Source organism: Centropristis striata, chromosome 18, assembly GCF_030273125.1.
Source record: "Centropristis striata isolate RG_2023a ecotype Rhode Island chromosome 18, C.striata_1.0, whole genome shotgun sequence".
Classification (NCBI taxonomy): domain Eukaryota; kingdom Metazoa; phylum Chordata; class Actinopteri; order Perciformes; family Serranidae; genus Centropristis; species Centropristis striata.
The window spans coordinates 29,774,120-29,795,595 of record NC_081534.1 but is presented as its reverse complement, the minus strand read 5'-3'; the positions used below and the strand labels follow the sequence as shown (position 1 = coordinate 29,795,595).

At 36.3% G+C, this 21,476-nt stretch overlaps 1 protein-coding gene across 1 annotated transcript; it reads left to right on the top strand.

Moving 5' to 3' along the window:
* The first annotated feature begins 19,597 nt into the window (after window positions 1-19,597).
* On the top strand, window positions 19,598-21,476 carry LOC131990964 (fatty acid-binding protein, brain). Its single transcript, XM_059356221.1, has 4 exons — window positions 19,598-19,737; window positions 19,893-20,065; window positions 20,366-20,467; window positions 21,167-21,476. Exons 1-4 carry the CDS (start codon window positions 19,665-19,667, stop codon window positions 21,215-21,217), a joined length of 399 nt encoding a protein of 132 aa, XP_059212204.1. The 5' UTR covers window positions 19,598-19,664; the 3' UTR covers window positions 21,218-21,476.

Here is a 21,476-nt window from a genome sequence, read left to right as displayed (position 1 = left end):
TGCAGCGCTGCTAATAATCTCTGTGGCTGTCCTCAGATGGAAGAGAACTAAAGGTGACAACATTCACAGAGAAAACCTTTGAGAAAAATGCATTTTCACACAGGAAGTTAAAACCTTTAAGTCTTTTTTAACTTTTTTTCTTTTCAGAGAACAGAACGCAGACAGATGACAACATGGTGAGTTAAATAATTTAATAATCGAACATTCATTCAACTCTGATTTTTTAATAAGTAGTTCTACGTGTATAGAGAATAAAGAAAAAAAAAGTATTGTACTGAAAATAAAGTCATATATTTAATTGCATATATATATATATATATATATATGATGAAGATGTATGGCCGCTAATAAAACCTACATAGTATCTAAATTAAAAGTGTAAAAGTGAGTCAGTGTTGATCCACATGTTCCTGAGCAGACATGATGTTTTCTCTCTGTAGGCTGATCCTGAAGATGTTTCCTACGCCGCCATCAGCTTCACCAAGAAGACCAGAAAGAAAGCCAGAGTAAGTGACTGATTGTTATAATGATGGTTTAAATGAAGAAGAAATTTATTATCACAATGACAATTCAATTTATTTATATAGCTCTGAATCACAAATCACAAATTTCCCTAAAAGGGCTTTACAGTCTCTACAGGGTAAGACACCCTATGAAAAAACAGTAAAAAATAAAAAAAATAAAAATAAAAAAGAAGAAAGAAAACGGTTTAAAAAAAGGGGAGAAACGTCAAGGAGAGATGAAAAATGACAACAATAATAGCACTAACCCTATAATCAGTTTATTAAATTAACTTAATTTAAGAGTAAATTAAGTTTTAAGAGTAAATTAACAAAATAAAATAAAATAACATAAATAAAACAATAAATAATAAAAACAATAATAATAATAGGAAATAATAGTTGGTGCCCAAACCATGGTTTCCTGTGATCGTAATAGTAGTCGTGGGTGTCAAATATAATATAATAATAATACAATACTGCGCAAAAGTCTTAGGCAGGTGTGAAAAAATAGAACAATTGATGCTGGTTTGAAGGCAAAGAGAGGTCACACCAAATATTAATTCGATTTAGATTGTTCTTCTGTGCACTCACTTTGTATTTTGTTAACTGATGAAAAAATAAACTATTAACATTCTTTTTTTACAGCATTTAGTACAGTACTGTATATTTATGATTCATGATTTTAATGTCAGTCACTGTGGTCCAAAACTAAAGATGAGGTCACAACTTTGGTGTGAATATTCGCGATCAGGCGCCGATAAATCAACGTTTGGCAGTCACATTTATCAAACTAACATGACTTTTAAACTCACACAGGCTGTATTCATATGATGAGTTTTACTCTTTCCCTGCAGGCCCGCCATGATGATGCTGGTGAAGGTGATGATGTGGTGACCTACAGCACTCTGCAAGCCTCTTCTTCTTCTTCTGCTGCTGCTGCTGATCCCAGAAACCTCTACGCTACCGTCAACAAACCCAAAAAGTAACAATGTAAGATGTTGTTTTTTGTGGTTTAACCCTTCATCAGGCAAAGAACTATATTTGGTAACTTCAGGTATAATTTCGAGAAAAAAGCAAATTTACTAGGTTAAAGTGGCAAATCTATGAGAAAAAAAGTCGCAGATTTAGGAGATTTAAAGTGGGAAAAAAGCAACTTTTTTCTCCCAGATTCACCTCTTTAAATCTCATAAATCTGCAACTTTTTTTCTTGTAGATTTGCCCCTTTAATCTAGTAAATTTGCAACTTTTTTCTCAAAATATTACCTGAAGTTACCAAATGTAGTTATTTGTCTGATAAAGGGTTAACAGCTGCATGGCTGTTTGCATATATTTAGATTTATTTTAAGGTTAAAGCCAGTAGAGTTTAAATAAGATATGAATAGTTTGGCTTCATGATGGCAAAGTGAGAATACAGCAGCAGAGACTCCCTCTAGAGGTGGAGAGTGAAAAAGGAGGCACATATATGAAATATACTGTTTTCTTACTTACAGTTTTTCTTTTTATAACATTATCATTGCTTATGTCATGTCAGTCAAATTTAACTATACTAGTGAATAGTCAAGTCAAGTCAAACTTTATTTAAAGAGCACATTTAAAACAACCGGGGTTGACCAAAGTGCTGTACAGATATCACAGTTGCAGGAAATACGGTAAAAACTAAAATACTAAAATACTTAAACACAGTGCAACAATATAACAAAATAGATTAAAAATATAATAAAATAAATGTAAAATTTAAATAAAATTTTGTTTTTGCAAGATGTCCACTTAAACTTGATTAAAAGCCAGGGAGAAAAAGTGTGTTTTTAAGGAGGATTTAAAAACTTCAAAAGATCCTGCAGATCGGATGTGCCAGGGCAGGTTATTCCAGAGCCTCGGGGCCGCTGCCACAAAGGCTCGGTCCCCTTTGGTTTTTAGTCTGGTTTTAGAGGCGGCCAGTAGCAGCTGACTGGAGGATCTCAGTGTTCTGGCAGTGGCATGGATTTTAAGGAGCTCGGTCAAATATTGAGGGGCTAGTCCATTAAGAAACAAAACATAAACAAACAATACAATTTTAAAATCTATTCTAAAAGCAACCGGGAGCCAGTGTAGCGAAGCAAGGACGGGTGTAATGTGGTCAGGCCAACATACAATGAATGAATTACAGTAATCCAGTCTGGTATTGATAAAAACATGGATTACTGTCTCCAGATCTCTACGTGGCAGATACCCTTTTACTTTTGTTAAAATCCTTAAATGATAAAAACTGTTTTTTATGACCGAGCTAACCTGATGATCGAGTTTCAGCCTGTCATCTAATATTACCCCAAGATTAGTCATTCCATATAAAACTAATAGTCCTCATTTCATTGCTTGAGTTATTACATACAACAATGTTGAACAAGTTGTCAAAATCTGTCAAGCAAATTTTATACATTTAAAAAAATAATAATAAATAAATAAATAAATAAAATTAAAAAAATAAAAAAAAACAAAAAATAAAAAATAAAATATATATATATATATATATATATATATATATATATATATATATATCAGGTGAACCTCAGCTTTCACTGATGAGAAGGGGTGTGTGAAGCATTGTTTTTTGAGAAATGGCTTATCATTGGTTGCAATCACTCAGAGCTGAATCCAATAAACCCATAAACACTTTACAACATATATAAACCATCAGGACATAGTGTGGATCATTTCTACAATACTGCCTCTGTACTGTGCAGCTGTCTAAAGGGACTTTATGTTTGTTGTGAATAAGGGTGTTTTTTTTATTTTGCACAATGCTGTTAAAACAAATTAGAATTGCAAAGAGTGTATGCAGTAAAATGTGAAACATACATATTCAGTGTGTTGTACTCAGTTACCTCACTAAATACAGTTATGTGTAACTTTACTGTAGTTTTCAAATGGCTGTCTAAATAGTATAAAGTCTGTCTGGAGCATTTTCAGTTAGGGTCATCAAGATCTGACTTTTTCTGCATTTGGAAAACATTTACAGAGTAAACTGTCATAATGAAAACATGACAGAGACATTTGACTATCTTGTTCATAAACATGGTGTCAGCACTTTTCATCTTGATGACTCCTTGACATGAATTCTTGCTTTTCAGGAATGAGCTATGATCCATTTAGAGCAGGTGACACGCTTCTGCAGGTTATCAACTAGGTTTTGCAGTTTGTGCCAATTGTTTTGTTTGAAATGCATTAACTGTTGTGCAAATGTAAATAGTGATGTGAAAAATGCACCAAAGCGACTGAGAAAAACTGTAATATGTGTCCTTGAAGGGACAGAATGAAGGTTTTGTAAAATGAAGTCTTGCTTGGTTTTGCTTATCATTGTTTTTATATCATTGTTTTTATTTCATTGTTTTTTATATCATTGTTTTTTATATCATTGTTTTTATATCATTGTTTTAATACCATTGCTTTATGTTCAGTAAATGTATTTACCTATGCTATTCTTTATTAAATAAATGATTACTCCCACAATATTTCTATGTATTTCCTTATCTGTTTTAACATATTTTGAGATATAAGAGTTTTTCTATTTATGGTCTATTTTTCAGTATTTATCTGTCAGAAGAACAGGCAAATCAAATGATTTTGCTAAAAAAAAAAAAAAAAACCTTTTCTATGTGTCACCAGAGATCCTTCACAACATGAGGAGGTCACTACTGTCCACTCACACTGTGCTGCAAAGCCAAAAGTATGCAGACACTGAAACATACACTTATATATGATTGTTGAGCATCTTAGGTGTAATCTGCCCTGGATGTGTGATTTAAAACAAAGCATGCATCAGATGCATATTCTGCACAATCTGCATAATATGATTTCCAATAAGCAAGCAGTCAATGGAGGACAGAGAACTCCAATCAATATTAAATCAAGTTTTGCAAGATTTTACGTCAGGAACAACATAATAAAATGTGCAGGTTTCCAAAGTAAAATGTGATGGAATAGAGTATTCCTGTTCCTGGCTGAGAACATTTTCAGTTTGTTTGTTTGCAGGTGAGACAAAGAAGGAGCAGAAGAGAAAAGGGGAAAAAAGAAAGTGAAAAAGATTTAGTGAAAGCATGGAGAAAAGAAAAAGGGGAGGAGAAGACAATGATATATGAGAAAGATGAGAGAAAATAACATTTGTATTAGTTACAGTAATATATTTGCATATGTAAAAATCTGTGGTGGAATAAGTATTCAGATCCTTAACTTAAATAAAAGTACTAATACCACACTTTGAAATTACTCCACTACTAGTAAAAGTCCTGCATTCAAAACCTACTGAAGTAAAAGTACAAAAGTATCAGAAAATGTACTTAAAGTATCAAAAGTAAAAGTACTCGTGATGCATTTATGTAAGAAGTGTTTTAATTGTGTAAAGATTCAATTCAATTCAATTCAACTTTATTTATAGAGCGCATTTCATGCACAAGGCAGACTCAATGTGCTTCACAATACACATGATTACAGTTTAAAACAACAACAACAACAAAAAACACAGAAAAATCAAACAAATCGATTACAAATTAATTGAAGAGTGCAGGTAGACAAGCCATGCCATATTCACCACATATACACTTACTTACTCACACATGTGCACCCACTCCCACAACCACACATGCACACAAGATAAGTAACTAAAGCTGTCAGCTAAATGTAGTGGAATAAAAGTACAATGTAGTGAAGTAGTATAAAATATAGAAGTAGCATACAATAGAAATACTTAAGTAAAGTACAGGTACCTCAAAATTGTACTTAAGTACATTACTTGAGTAAATGTACTTAGTTATATTCCAACAGTGGTGAAAATGAACTAAATCTCCAGTTCTCGTTTTCTGCAAGATTATTCATTTTTACCCCTTATCCCCCCTCATGTCATTCAGCCACACACATCCACTGATTTTATGGTCAATAGACGAGCTGCTGGGGGTCTCTGGGCGGCTCCGCTGTCCCCCGGCTCGTAGCCAGATCACCGTGGTTACAGCAGCGAGCGGTAGCGGGGCTAGTTGGTAGATTAGGCTTTGGCCAAATCCTGTATGAAGCAAGGCTAAAACATCCTTTTTGGTGGTGAAACAGGAGTTTAAAGCCAAACGTTGTTCTTCTTTTAAAATAAACTTTGGCTCTAAACTATCTAGAACTGTCTACAGCTAGATCCAAAGAGAGCTTCACATCTGCTGCAGCCATGTTGGATCTGTAAGAAAACTACAAAACTACAAGCTTCCATGTGTTGCATTGGACACCTTTTGCTCTCCATGCAGGGCCGTTCTGTGAAACACTGTGGGTTTGTGACGTTTATCTGGTTATTAGAAGGTCAAACCACCAGAGCTCTGCTGCTGCTGCTGTTAACTACATTCTCACAAACACCTAAAAATAAAACGAGGAACCAACAGACATCAGCCAGACAGGAAGTAGATGCTGTATTCATGTTTTAAGTAGCAGCTCGTCAGAGACTTTGACGGTTGAGAGCGAGAGACCAAGAGAGAAGCACGTGTCGTAGAATTAATTTGAAGATGTATTAAAATATCTGACACATTGCAGTTTAAATATGCATCAAATATGTTTTGATAAACACACAGAAATCTGACCAATAGTCACAGTCTCTTTACAGGAAACGTCTGCTTGATTGAGATATGAACAGCTCTGATTTAGGAAAGTGTGCTCTGATATCAAGTGTTTTTCATAACAGGAAATTACAGGACGTTGAACCTTAGTTACACAGAAACATTGACACACCAACCTGCAAAGTAAAAAGAGAGAAACTGGCTGTTGTCTGTCAGTGTGGTTCTGACTTTTGGATTCGTCACCTTTGGCATCTGAGTCTGTTTTTGATACTTGCAATAAATCCCGCACAAGGCTGCTATTCGAATCCACCTGATCGTCAGTTGTTTTTTCTTTAAAGATTTTCTACACACCGAAAAATCAGGTAGGAGATCTTTTCTCTCTTCATATAAAAAGAGCTCTCTGTCGTGTTATTGCTGTGGGGCTCCTTCCTCTGCCATAGTGGAAACCAGAACCTATAGTATGTTAAAGACGACGGAGGTTCGAATCGGTCCTGTGTGATTTTTGTGTGTACATACAAAAATAACCACCAATAATATTCTTAATGTGAACCAAAACAATAAGAACAACAGATTTGGAAAATAAAATCTAATTAGAGTAATCAGTGGTTTGGATTGCTGTCTTGCTGGCTGTTTTTTTAGGCTTATTGAAGTTTTGCCTGGTTTTGGGGTAAACCAGAGGTTTGTGACGGCCGAAGTTGTAAATCTGCAGAAATCCTGCCTGGATAACGTTGTGATTTTGTGATCCAGCCATAAGAGTGCTGTAGATTCAGAGAGATGATTTTTTGTTGTGATGAGTAAACAAAACGAGAGAGCCGTGGTCGCCACTCCCCAAGGGCCCGGAGAGACAGACTTACGGATCTCTTGTGCTTTTGTCTAGACGAGTTTAATGTATATGTGGAGGTTTCCACTAGTTAAAGAGGACGACACCAGCTGCGGGGCGCCAAATCGTAACAATACACGGGAAACGTATCCTCAGTGGTGGCCGGAATCTGCGCACAGGTTGTGCCAAATAACAACATGATCTCACAGAAATCTGTGAAATAGCCACAGATTTCGCTTAACTCAAAATCCGTGGAATAGCCACGGAATTGCTCAAATTTCCGTGAAACTGACACGGATTTCGCTACAATGCAAGTTAATGACAGTCATATCCCCTGGCTATTCCAACATACAAAGTGATTATGTACATTCACTGAGTGAGTATTTAGAAAATAAATCATATATTTCTCACTAGAAATGTGATCAAAATCCATTTTTATGCAGAAAACTAAGTCAAAATATTGATTTTTTTCATTAAAATGAGAGAACTGTCCGCCGTGTTTTTTGTTCTGACCGCCGGGACCTTGAAAGTCACGTGACTTGGAACAAACCAATAGCCACGGGATATGACTGTCATTAACTTGCATTGTAGCAAAATCCGTGTCAGTTTCACGGAAATTTGAGTGATTCCGTGGCTATTCCACAGATTTTGAGTTAAGCGAAATCCGTGGCTATTTCACGGATTGTTGTGAGACCAGGTTCCAAATAAAGTAATTCCTCTCTGAATATAAACGGGCAATACGTAATTGATATGTAATTAATATGGATAACTGTTAGGAGTAAATAAGTACAGACCTCACAATCAAATTAGATGAATTGGACAAGAGGTCAGAAGGGTGTAATTCCATGGTACACTCAAGAAATCCAATATGTTTGAGAAAAGAAAAGTCTAAATACCAAAGTGAACAAATCCCAGACTGACTCATACTAAGGACGGACTGACTGACGTTATAATATCTGTACTTAAAAGTGTAATAATATTTTAATGTTTCTGTTTCTGTTATGAGGTTTAATATGTTTTTATATATGTGATTTGAACAGGTACATTGTGTCAAGAGATAATATGTAAATACTTGTTAATGTGTAAATACAGTACAGGCCAAAAGTTTGGACACACCTTCTCATTCAATGTGTTTCCTTTATTTTCATGACTATTGACATTGTAAATTCATCAAAACTATTAATGAACACATGTGGAATTATGTACTTCACAAAAAAGTGTGAAATAACTGAAAACATGTCTTATATTCTAGTAAGCAAAGGGTGGTTACTTTGAGGAATCTAAAATACAAGACATGTTTTCAGTTATTTCACACTTTTTTTGTGAAGTACATAATTCCATATGTGTTCATTCATAGTTTTGATGCCTTCAGTGAGAATCTACAATGTAAATAGTCATGAAAATAAAGAAAAAAGCATTGAATGAGAAGGTGTGTCCAAACTTTTGGCCTGTACTGTATATGTTGGACATACATGCTGAGCTAAAGTTAATAAGGGGTTAAAATGCTCCAAGCAGAGAACAGGAAGAGACACACAAACTCTGACCGAGCGCACACACATACAACACACACACATACACTGGAAGCACACGCACACACCTCCAGGAAACACACACACACACACAATATGACGGCATTCACAGAGAGCACACACACATTCCCCCCGCCCCTACAACTCCGTCAACTCTGATTCAATGTCACCTTTTCTTTTTTTTCCCCAAGAAAGAAAATTATTAGCTAGAGGTTTTTTGGAATTAAATGAGCAGATAGGCCTATAATAAGTATTTTAAAAACTCCTAGAACTGTTTGGATTCATTTAAGACTATAAAGTGATTGTAAACTGACAGACATTTATTTAATTAGAAATGACATCTCACAATACCAAAGATGATTTCACGCATGACATGTTAATGATTCTTTTTTTTTTTTTTTTTTGGCCCACCACCACCCCCCCACTCTTGGAGGACAACTTTATTTTTATTTACATAACAAAAAAAAGGTCAAACAACTTGAACAGAAAATAAGGTAAATAATTAAAAAATAAAAATAAAGAGTAGATATTTACAACACCAGTTGTTGTTTATGTTGATTTCTGACAGTTAGTAGGTATGAGGAGGGTTATTGTGTGGCCATACATATATGTTGATAAGCAAATCAGCAGACAGACAGACAGACAGACAGACGGACCAATGGGGGGATTTTATGTAAATGCTACAGATGCGTGTGTGTGTGTGGGTGTGTGTGAAAGTGTGTGTGTACTTTGTATTTATTACATAATAAGTGTTTGTATATATATGTGGATATGTCAGGGTGAAAAAAGGAGATGTGTTGAAAAGTTATGTGGAATTGGGATCAGGCATTTGTAGAGGTGAATCTTTTAATAAATGTAGACCAAGTTTTGTTGAATCGGGGTATATTGTGATTAATTGATGCTGACATTTTTTCCATTGAGATTTGTTCTATTAACAGATTCTTCCAGTGTGTGATGTTCAGTTTTTTTCTTGTTTTCCAGTTTATGTTAATGTTAATGATTCTGATGCCCCAACTCCAGAGTTCTGGAGACTGTGGAAGGAGGAGGAGTTTGGAAATGATGAAAAGCTTGATGCTTTGCCGCTTGCTTTCTTGCAACTAACAGAGCATGATATAATAATGCTAACCACCTATGCCAAAACAAAACGATTACTGGCTTCCTATGAAAGAACCTCGCTTGAGCAGTCGCAAGCTGAGATAACATGACGCAACTAACAGCGAGCCAGAGATCAACCAGTCTAGAGGAAGACGGTGAGAGACAGCGATCAGGACAGCCAACAGCAGTCCAGGAGGAAGAAACACCAGCTGGTGTCATGTGAAGGACAACAAACACAAGGACAGTATGCTTCAATATAGACAATACTGGAAAATGATTGTGATGCACGATAAGAATGAAAACATTTTGTTGTTGATGTTGCCAAGGCAACTGGGACAGCCGATGGAGAGGCTGAAGGGCCCTAACGAGGCTTCATGTGATCCAGGAGGCTCTTAGCAGAGAGGCAGCAAGCTGCAGGAGGACCACACCCAAACCACAAAAGATGAGTACGACGCAACACACACACCAACCCAGACAGTGCTGACCCACACCAACATTCACACTTCATACAGACAAGAACATGTCACAGCAACATTATAGATAAAGCACATAGAACATTCTCATTTCAAACAGTCAGGAACATGTTAAATAGGTTTATGTCCCAGGAAGAGACAGAGCTATTTAGGAAGCCACACAGACTTCAAGTTACACAAAGTGTGCAGAATTTAACCTCACAAGCTGACACACCAACATGTTATTGTGTTTACAGTCACAACACATCTTTCAGCATTCAGAAATCCAGCATTTGCAAACATTTAATATGTGTTAAATATTAAAATAACAAAACGTTCAAATAAACTGTCATTAAGTGAAAATACAGTGAAAGTGTCAAAGTTATGAGACCAAATCGGTAAACGTCCTCTTTTCTATCTATATAACGTTATATATAACTTTATTGACACGTTTCCATGGATACGCATTGCTCTGCTTCTCTCCTGATGACGGCTCGCCTTGTTAGTGACCTGTCAATCAAAGCTAGAAACGCCCCAAATCATACGATTCTTTATCTTCTATTTTCTTCTAAATGGGGCCATTATTTTCACTATCAACATCAAATTGCCTTGAAGAAGATTTTTTACTAGCGATTGAGACCATAATGTTGTCCCTGAAAAAAAGTTCTGAGGTAATAAATCAAGTGAGAAGTTTTCAAATTTAGCACTGAAATGAATGGGCAGATTTCTTTTGCAGCCAAACTTAGCACCCCCTACTGGAATTTTCGGTGAACTGCAGGCTTTATGCACTTCCTGGTGGCCTCCATGCTCAGGCACAGAGATTGCCGCCTGGACAGAACAGACAGGTGTTTAGTGTGTAGTTAGCTGTAGTTTGAGAAATATTATTATTGTACATTCATTTCCATTTTGCATAGCAGAATGCTGGTAGAGGGGAGTCTGTCAGGGGATTGGGTGAGCCAAATTTTAGAGTAATGACGAGCTATTTTGGCTAAGGCATTAATCAGTTTAATTCTGGTTTCCTTTGACATGTTGCATCGTATCCATGCTGAAGAGATGGAGACAAACAGAGCTGTTTCTACCGCCTGCCTACATGATGACAGAGACATTTCAGACTGTATGGCGAGTGTGAAGGGCTTTAAAAACATGGCAAGTGGACCAGCCAGGAAAAAGGTAATGGAACATTTTGCAGCATCACAATGAAGGACTGGAGGCGCGCTTGAGCATGAGTAGTGAGTAGACGTGTCTTCCATAGCTCCCGCAAAAATCTGTTAAATTTCTACATTTCGGACCTTGTAACCGTTCAGACTTCGTTTGAAACTTAAATTAAGTGACTTTATTTCCTCACGAGTGGACAAATGCCTCCCAAACCGGCCAAACAACAGAGTGCGAGAGGCAACCCGGACTCCCCGGTTAGCGTTAGCATAGAAACAGATGCGAATGCTAACAATATGAAAATGCTGGCTGATGCAGTTGCTGCTGTGCAAACTTCTATCGACTCATTTCGGGAGGAAAACCGGGCGTCTATTGCTTCTCTGCATTCGATTCTGAGTGTATATGGCCAACGAATTACTGATGTGGAGGACGGTATGAATGAGTTCGACAAGAGACTGAGCAGAGTGGAAACTTCCCAAACCTCACTGGCTAAAGAAAACGATGCCCTGAAGGAGAAGGTAGCATAATTGGAAAACTACACCAGACGGCAGAATATACGTATAGTGGGGACACCACAATGAAGGACTGAGCAGAGCACATGGAGGGACGCCTGGAGGAACGGAAGTGCACCACACAAAATGTTTTGTTTCTGTTCTGTTTACAGGATACTACGTATATTAACTTTAAATATATTGTAACACAGTTACACAGTAATGTTCAGCAGTACACATCTCACAAACAGAACATACAGAAGTATTTATCAGTGTTTATAATCCACTTGGGTATCTCATAATAATTAATCAAGATATTTGGTGAAGGTTTGCTCATAACCATTAGAAAGTGTCTTACTTTGTTGATGTGTTGTACATTTTTAAAATGTACAGTACAGGCCAAAAGTTTGGACACACCTTCTCATTGAATGCGTTTCCTTTATTTTCATGACTATTGACATTGTAAATTCATCAAAACTATTAATGAACACATGTGGAATTATGTGCAAAAAAAGTGTGAAATAACTGAAAACATGTCTTATATTCTAGTAAGCAAAGGGTGGTTACTTTGAGGAATCTAAAATACAAGACATGTTTTCAGTTATTTCACACTTTTTTTGTTAAGTACATAATTCCATATGTGTTCATTAATAGTTTTGATGCCTTCAGTGAGAATCTACAATGTAAATAGTCATGAAAATAAAGAAAAACGCTTTGAATGAGAAGGTGTGTCCAAACTTTTGGCCTGTACTGTATATCAAACTCTATTTCTCTCTATTTGTCCATAAAGCAATATCCCGCAGGAAAGTCCCCACACCCAAAAGGAAAAACTCACTAGCCAAACCTGCCTGATGTTTCCTGTTTAATTTTTAAATCTCCTTAGAGGTCCCATGTTTATATAGAAACACACATCTCCCAAATTAACTTCTGTAGATGTTGCTAATGGATATCTCCATTAAAGGGAGGATATGTCCTAGAATTAATTTGAAGATTTATTAAAATATCTGACATATAGCATTTTAAATATGCATCAAATATGTTTTGATAAGCACACAGAAATCTGACCAACAGTCACAGTCTCTGACAGGAAACTTCTGCTTGATTGAGATATGAACAGCTCTGATTTAGGAAAGTGTGCTCTGATATCAAGTCTTTTTCCTAACAGGAAATTACAGGACGTTGAACCTTAGTTCCACAGAAACATTGACACACCAACCTGCAAAGTAAAAAGAGAGAAACTGGCTGTTGTCTCTCAGTGTGGTTCTGACTTTTGGATTTATCTGTCACCTTAGGCATCTGAATCTGTTTTTGATACTTGCAATAAATCCTGCACAAGGCTGCTATTCGAATCCACCTGGTCGTCAGTTGTTTTTCTTTAAAGATTGTCCACAACACACGATGGCTGAATTCAGATGGATTATAATGTCTTCATTTGTGATGCTGCTGTTCAGCTTTAGAGGTAAGAACACAAGTTTAGTTTGTAACGTGGAGAGTTTAGTGAACTCTTGAAACTAATATGAGACAAATTTACACACTTATTTCAAACTTTCATCAAACTAATTATACAGTCAAATGCATATTTTAGTTTACTTTTTTATCTTTTTCTCAACAGAAGCAGCTGAGCAATATTCCTATGTCACTGTCAGAGTTGGAGATGAAGCTACTTTGCCTTGTGAAAATGTGATTCATGATCAGAATAAGTGTGACAAAGTTACCTGGGAGTTCAGTGAGTCAAGCGAAACAGTCCCGATGTTTGAGGACGGGCAGATTCACAAAGACGCTGCAACTAAATCAGACAGACTGAGTGTTACAGAACAATGTTCTCTGGTTATAAAGAATGTCACAGAGGAGGATGCTGGTTATTATGACTGCAGACAGATCAGATCAGGACAACAACTAGGACGTGATGCTCTCGTTAACCTGTCTGTTGTCAACAGTGAGTATTTAAGTCATAAAGTTTAACTGTCTTGTTAGAACAATATACTGAAACAAATTGCATTAATTCTGATGATAGTGATGAAGTTAATTTGACTCTTGTTGTCTTTCTCTCACAATATCTCCATCTTCACCAGTCACTGAACAGAAGAACAATGATACAGTCAGCTTGTTGTGCTCTGTGACTTGGTGTTACCACACAGTGAAGTGGCTGCATGAGGGAAATGATGTCACAGACAGAAAAACATCAGAGGGTGACTGTTTTGTCTGGGCGACATTTACAACATCTGACCTCAATCAGAAGTCAAAGAACGACTCATTGAAATGTGAAGTGAGACATGATCACACTGGAGAAGTGCAGCTGTTCCCCTTCAGCCCTCCTCAGTCCTCAGGTGAGAAACCAGGTGAGAATATGATGAGCTGCTTAAACTCACTTCAAACTGATGATTGTTGCATTTCTTGCATATTGTTTTTGTGTTCATGATTCAGCAACTACAACACCATCAACAACGAGGAATACATCCCTGAATAAGCGTGAAGAAGAGTCAAACAGACCTGCATCTGAAAACAACAACGATGAATCAAAGACAGCAGGTAGTGACCACTGGTGCCCTAATGACTGATCAATATGTAGTAAAGGTGCAGCAGATAAAACAGGATAAAATGATCTCCAGGCTGCTTTTTCAGCAGGGGCCCTTTATTATTATCTTCACCCTGCCCCTCAAACACCCTGAGTCCACCAGTGGTAGTGAGTGAACAGAACAGAACTACATGTACAGATATAGATACAAGACAAGAACACACAGCATCAAAACCCTCTGAGCAACATTTCTCTCTTCTCTCTTCAGGCTGGTGGCTGTGGCTGATCGGTGTGTTTGTGGCTGCTGCAGCGCTGCTAATAATCTCTGTGGCTGTCCTCAGATGGAAGAGAACTAAAGGTGAGAACATTCACATTTAAAGATGTATGGCCTCTAATAAAACCTACAGAGTATCTAAATTAAAGATGGCCGACACCTAAGTGGAACAGTTAAGTGATATAATGGTTTATATGGTGATACAAGCATAAAAATTGGCATGAGCAGTCTCTGTGGGTCACTTGACAATAAGCCACCCACAGTTACTGAAAGATGGCCGCCATCTTGGAATTTCAAGTATAATTCTGCAAAAAATGAGCACTTCCCAAAAAGATAAAAAATGAAAATGAAAATAAAAAAATATATAATAAATAAATAAATAAAAAAATAAATAATAATAATAATAATAAAATAATAATAATAATGATGATAGGAAATAATAGTTGGTGCCCAAACCATGGTCTCCTGTGATCGTGATAGTAGTTGTGGGTGTCAAATATAATATAATAATAATACAATACTGTGCTAAAGTCTTAGGCAGGTGTGAACAAATAGAACATGCTTTTTTGAAGGCAAAGAGAGGTCACACCAAATAGTGATTTCATTTAGATTTTTCTTCTGTGCACTCACTTTGCATTTTGTTAACTGATAAAAATAAACTATTAACATTCTTATTTTACAGCATTTAGTACAGTACTGTATATTTATGATTCATGATTTTAATGTCAGTCACTGTGGTCCAAAACTACAGATGAGGTCACAACTTTGGTGTGAATATTCGCGATCAGGCGCCGATAAATCAACGTTTGACAGTCACATTTATCAAACTAACATGACTTTTAAACTCACACAGGCTGTATTTATATGATGAGTTTTACTCTTTCCCTGCAGGCCCGCCATGATGATGCTGGTGAAGGTGATGATGTGGTGACCTACAGCACTCTGCAAGCCTCTTCTTCTTCTGCTGCTGCTGCTGATCCCAGAAACCTCTACGCTACTGTCAACAAACCCAAAAAGTAACAATATAATATGTTGTTTTTTGTGGTTTGACAACTACATGACTGTTTGCATCATATATTTAGATTTATTTTAAGGTTAAAGCCAGTAGAGTTTAAATAAGATATGAATAGTTTGGCTTAATGATGGCAAAGTGAGAATACAGCAGCAGAGACTCCCTCTAGAGGTGGAGAGAGTGAAAAAGAAGGCACATATATGAAATATACTGTTTTCTTACTAACAGTTTTTTCTCTTTATAACATTATCATTTGCTTATGTCATGTCAGTCAAAATTAACTATACTAGTGAATGCTGGATAGTCCTCATTTCATTGCTTGAGTCATTATAAACAAAAATGTTGGACTAGTTGTCAAAATCTGTCAAGCTAATTTTATACATTTTTCAAAAATCTTTAAAAATAAATAAATAATTTTAAAAAGCATATATGAACCAAGCAGGACATATAATAAAATAAAATAAAATGAAATAAAATAATACAATTTAATATAATATAAAAGATTATAATATAATGTAATATAATATAATATAATATAATATAATATAATATAATATAATATAATATAATATAATATAATATAATAGTGTGGACCATTTCTACAATACTGTCACTGTACTGTGCACAGCTCGACCCAAAGGGAGTTTATGTTTGTTGTCAATAAAGGTGTTTTTTTTTTCTTTTGCACAATGCTGTAAACAAATTAGAATTGCAAACATACATATTCAGTGTGTTGTACTCAGTTACCTCACTAAATACTGTAATGTGTAGATTTACTGTAGTTTTCAAATGGCTGTGTAAATAGTATAAAGTCTGTCTGGAGCCTTTTCAGGTCGCGTCACCAAGATCTGACTTTTCTGCATTTGGAAAACATTTCCAGAGTAAACTGTCATAATGAAAACATGACAGAGACATTTGACTATCTTGTTCATAAACATGGTGTCAGCACTTTTCATCTTGATGACTCATTGACATGAATTCTTGCTTTTCAGGAATGAGCTATGACTCCATTTTGAGCAGGTGACACGCTTTAGCAGGTTATCAACTAGGTTTTGCAGTTCGTACTAATTGTTTTGAGTAATGCATTAATTGTTGTGCAAATGTAAATAGTGATGTGAGAAATGAAAGAAAACTGTAATATGTGTCCTTGCAGGGACAGAATGAAGGTTTTGTAAAATTAAGTCTTGCTTGGTTTTGCTTATCATTGTTTTTATATCATTGTTTTTATATCATTTTTTTATACCATTGCTTTATGTTTAGTAAATGTATTTGCCTATGCTATTCTTTATTAAATAAATGATTACTCCCACAATATTGCTATGTATTTCCTTATCTGTTTTAACATATTTTGAGATATAAGAGTTTTTCTATTTATGGTCTATTTTTCAGTATTTATCTGTCAGAAAAACAGGCAAATCAAACTATTTTACAAAAAAAAAAAAAAAAACCTTTTCTATGTGTCACCAGAGAGTGGCACCAGAGATCCTTCACAACATGAGGAGGTCACTAGTGTCCACTCACACTGCTGCAAAGCCAAAAGTATGCATACACTGAAACATACACTAATATATGATTGTTGTGTATCTTAGGTGTAATCTGCCCTGGATGTGTGATTTAAAACAAAGCATGCATCAGATGCATATTCTGCACAATTTGATTTCCAATAAGCAAGCAGTCAAATGAGGACAGAGAACTCCAATCAATATTAAATCAAGTTTTGCAAGATTTTACTTCAGGAACAACATGATAAAATGTGCAGGTTTCCATAATAAAATGTGATGGAATAGAGTATTCTTGTTCCTGGCTGAGAACATTTTCAGTTTGTTTGTTCTTCAGATGAGACAAAGAAGGAGCAGAAGGGAAAAGGGAAGAAAGAAAGTGAAAAAGATTACCTGAAAGCATGGAGAAAAGAAAAAGTGGAGGAGAAGACAATGATATATGAGAAAGATGAGAGAAAGGAACATTTGTTTGGTTACAGTAATATATTTGCATAAGTAATAATCAGTGGTGGAATAAGCATTCAGATCCTTAACTTAAGTAAAAGTACTAACACCACACTGTGAAATTACTCTACTACTAGTAAAAGTCCTGCATTCAAAACCTACTTAAAAATACAAAAGTATCAGCATCAAAATGTACTTTAAGTATCAAAAGTAAAAGTACTCGTTATGCAGAGTTGACCCACTCAGATTGTTATATATACTCTAAACATCTCATTAGATTATTTTTATTGATGCATTTTTGTAAGAAGTGTTTTAATTGTGTAAATATAGGGCTCATTTTAACTACCTAATATACTGTTATGAGATTGAATTAAAAATAACTAATAAATAATTATGAATGTTTAATAACTTTTGATTTATTATGTTTTTTATTTACATTTTCACCTGAAAAGTAACTAAAGCTGTCAGCTAAATGTAGTGGAGTAAAAAGTACAACATTTGCCTCTAAATGTAGTGAAGTAGAAGTATAAAGTGATATAAAATGGAAATACTTAAGTAAAGTAAAAGTACACAAAAGTACAGTACTTCAGTAAATGTACTTAGTTATATTCCGCCAGTGGTGGAAATGAACTAAATCTCAGGTGTATTTCAGAGCTGAAAGTACAGCTAGTAATAAATTAAACAATATATCTTTTTCATATGGAAAAACACACAGAAAGTACAAAAACCTCAAATCTGCAGCTAAGTAACATATATAAGATAACTTTAATTCCAACACTGACAGATATTAAAAGGACATCTGACAGAAAACGACATTCAAATATCCTTATAAAAGTTCTTGAGAAGCAAGAAGGTTCATTCTATATCTCAAGATATTGCTTCAAGGGAGAAAATATTACATATTGTGTCTTTAAACGTCTCTAAATCATCTCTAAGTGATGATATTCATCAGGATCAGTTGTAACTTATCTAACAGAAGTCACAGTTTCAAACACAAACTCCCTTTAACACAAATCTTCAAACAATGAAACACATACGACACAAACATACATTTACTTTTCTGACACAGCAGAACCTACGAACCTGGTCTCACAGGAATCCGAGAAATAGCCGCGGATTTCTCTTAACTCAAAATCCGTGGAATAGCCACGGAATCAGTCAAATTTCCGTGAAACTGACACGGATTTCGCTACAATGCAAGTTAATGACAGTCATATCCCGTGGCTATTCCATGGATATTTTTTCCTATTGGTTTGTTCCAAGTCACGTGACTTTCAAGAACAAAAAACATGGCGGACAGTTCTCTCATTTTTTGTGAAAAAATCAATATTTTGACTTAGTTTCTGCATAAAAATGGATTTTGATCACATTTGTAGCAAGAAATATATGTTTTATTTTCTAAATATTCACTCAGTGAATGTACATAATCACTTTGTGTTATTGGAATAGCCACGGGATATGACTGTCATTAACTTGCATTGTAGCGAAATCCGTGTCAGTTTCACGGAAATTTGAGTGATTCCGTGGCTATTCCACGGATTTTGAGTTAAGCAAATCCCTGGCTATTTCACGGATTCCTGTGAGATCATGTTGGAACCTACACACACACACACTCCCTCCCTCTCTCACACACACACACACACACATGCATAACTTTCATAGACAGTAATTAGTGTGTGTGTTGAGCATGAAGAAATTGCAGTTTGGGGGGGTTGTTAATGCAGCTCAGGACAAAGGCCTGTCAAACAAACTGATTCTGCTTCAGCGGCGCTCCCCTGCAGAACATGACACATTCCAGTCTGTCTGAGGCTAATGGGGGATTAAGATGAGGAAATCAATTAGAACATAAATATGGATTAGCTGCTAAAGATCACACCACTCCTCTGTGATCTGAGTTTCAGAAATCCCACTCGAGGTTTAGAGTGAAACACAAGCAAACACCTCAGTTTTTTTTGTCTTTTACTCTCTCTTACTTTGAAAATCTCTTCAGTCAGAGATCTGGCAAGCTCCACACTTTACCTCACTAAACCCAACTGACACCCATGAATGAGAGTAATTACATCATTAGGCATACAAATGGGCTAATTTAGCCTTTTTTCCCCCTCCTCTTGTCTAGGGGTCCATAAGACCATGACCCAATTTAAATATCCAATCGCAACCAGGAGAAAATCTCCTGAGCCAATGGGACGCTTGCCGCCTCCCACCCACATGAATATTAATAAGAAGAGGAATAATAACACAAGGGGGGAAACTTGCACAGGCTGCAGCTCGCTCAGTGTGCTTTTGGAGATTACTCTGCCCCTCGAAGAAAACCGTCACCATGGTCGACGCCTTCTGTGCCACTTGGAAACTGGTTGACAGTGAGAATTTCGATGAGTACATGAAGTCACTGGGTGAGTACGCTCTTTAAGTGTGCTTTGTTGCATGCATTAAGTCATTATTTTGCATCATATGAGATCTTTTTGTTCTTGTGATGAATGAAATGTTCAGATTTTGTTGTAAAAGCAGGCCGCTAACAGCCACATTCCCCCTCCTGTGACCTCCTCAGGTGTGGGCTTCGCCACCCGGCAGGTCGGCAATGTGACCAAGCCCACCGTCATCATCAGCCAGGAGGGTGACAAGGTGGTGATTCGCACCCAGAGCACCTTCAAAAACACAGAGATCTCCTTCAAGCTGGGAGAGGAGTTCGACGAGACCACCGCCGACGACAGGAACTGCAAAGTGAGTTCAAGGAAAAATGCAAATTCAAGTATTTTTCATGCAGAAAAACACATTAAACCTCTCACTTTTCAGGTTTACATGAAGTATCCTGCAATATTAGAAGTTCTTTAACTGTGATTCTAATTATAAAACTTATTTAATCAAAGATTGCATTGCAACAAATGGTCTCTCCACATGTGTAGGGTATAATATGTTAAAAAAAAGTCTCAAGATGTTCCAAACTAGACCATTTTGCATCATAATGTGCTCATTTTCCACCTCAGTTGCTAAAAACTAAAACTCTCCTCTTTTGTCCTCCAGTCCACAGTGACTATGGACGGAGACAAGTTGGTCCACGTCCAGAAGTGGGACGGCAAAGAGACCAAGTTCATCAGAGAGCTCAAGGACGGCAAGATGGTCATGGTAAGATAATCACACACATCCCTGTGTGCTTCCACTTCATGCATATGCTTCTATAACTTAAAATGCATGAAATTAAGTATATGTACAAGCAAAGTGGAAAGGGACACTTGGACTGTGAGTTTTATTGTGCAGCCACGTGGCCACAAATGCCAGTTGGCTGGTCGTAAAGAAGATACAGAGAGTAGAATCATCATCTGGGAAATTTGTTGAGCATTAATGGACCGAAACAATAAAAAATACATTGTTTTACTAGTTATTCATCATGTTTCAGGAGCTCAAAGATCAATTTTCTTTAAATGGAGTTTCTTTTAAGTCTTTTGCATGTCAGATTTCCCATTCATTGCTTTTTTTCTGCTCAAATGAAAAATAATTTACTAGAAAAAAGTCAAAGCTGCTATTCTTATTTGGCTCGTGCAGAAATAACAAATTTAACACATTTTTAACAAATGTTGCAAAAAAAATTTAATCCAGGCAGCTTTTTTGTCCTTCTGAAGCCCTAAAACTGCAGCAAATAGGCTGTTTTTTGTTTGTTTTTTGTGATAGAATAAGTGTGCATTCATATTCAAATTAGCTGCTGAAATCACTGTTTTCTCCACTCAATCACAGCTCTGAGCTGTTAAACACAAAGTTTTCTGTCTGTGAAGTTGGTTTGGGATCCTGTGACTCCCTGTCATGGTAACTGTCGCCCCTCTTCTGCAGAATCTGACCTTTGAAGACGTCCACGCGGTGCGTACCTACGAGAAGGCATGAGTGCTCCAACCGACAGCATCCCAACCCGGCCAAGAAGTGTTGATTTTATAATTATTATTGACTGTATGCTTCTCTTTGCACTTCATCCTCCTCCACGTGTGCACAGCCTGCAGGCTGCACATGTTTTGTTATAATTTTTTTTTATATGAAGAGAAAAAAAACCATTTCTGTCGTGACGGATGGATCGTCTTTGTAACCCTGTGTGAAACAAGAAATAAAAAACACAGAGAAAAAAAAGTTTGTCTCTTCTCTGTTGTGT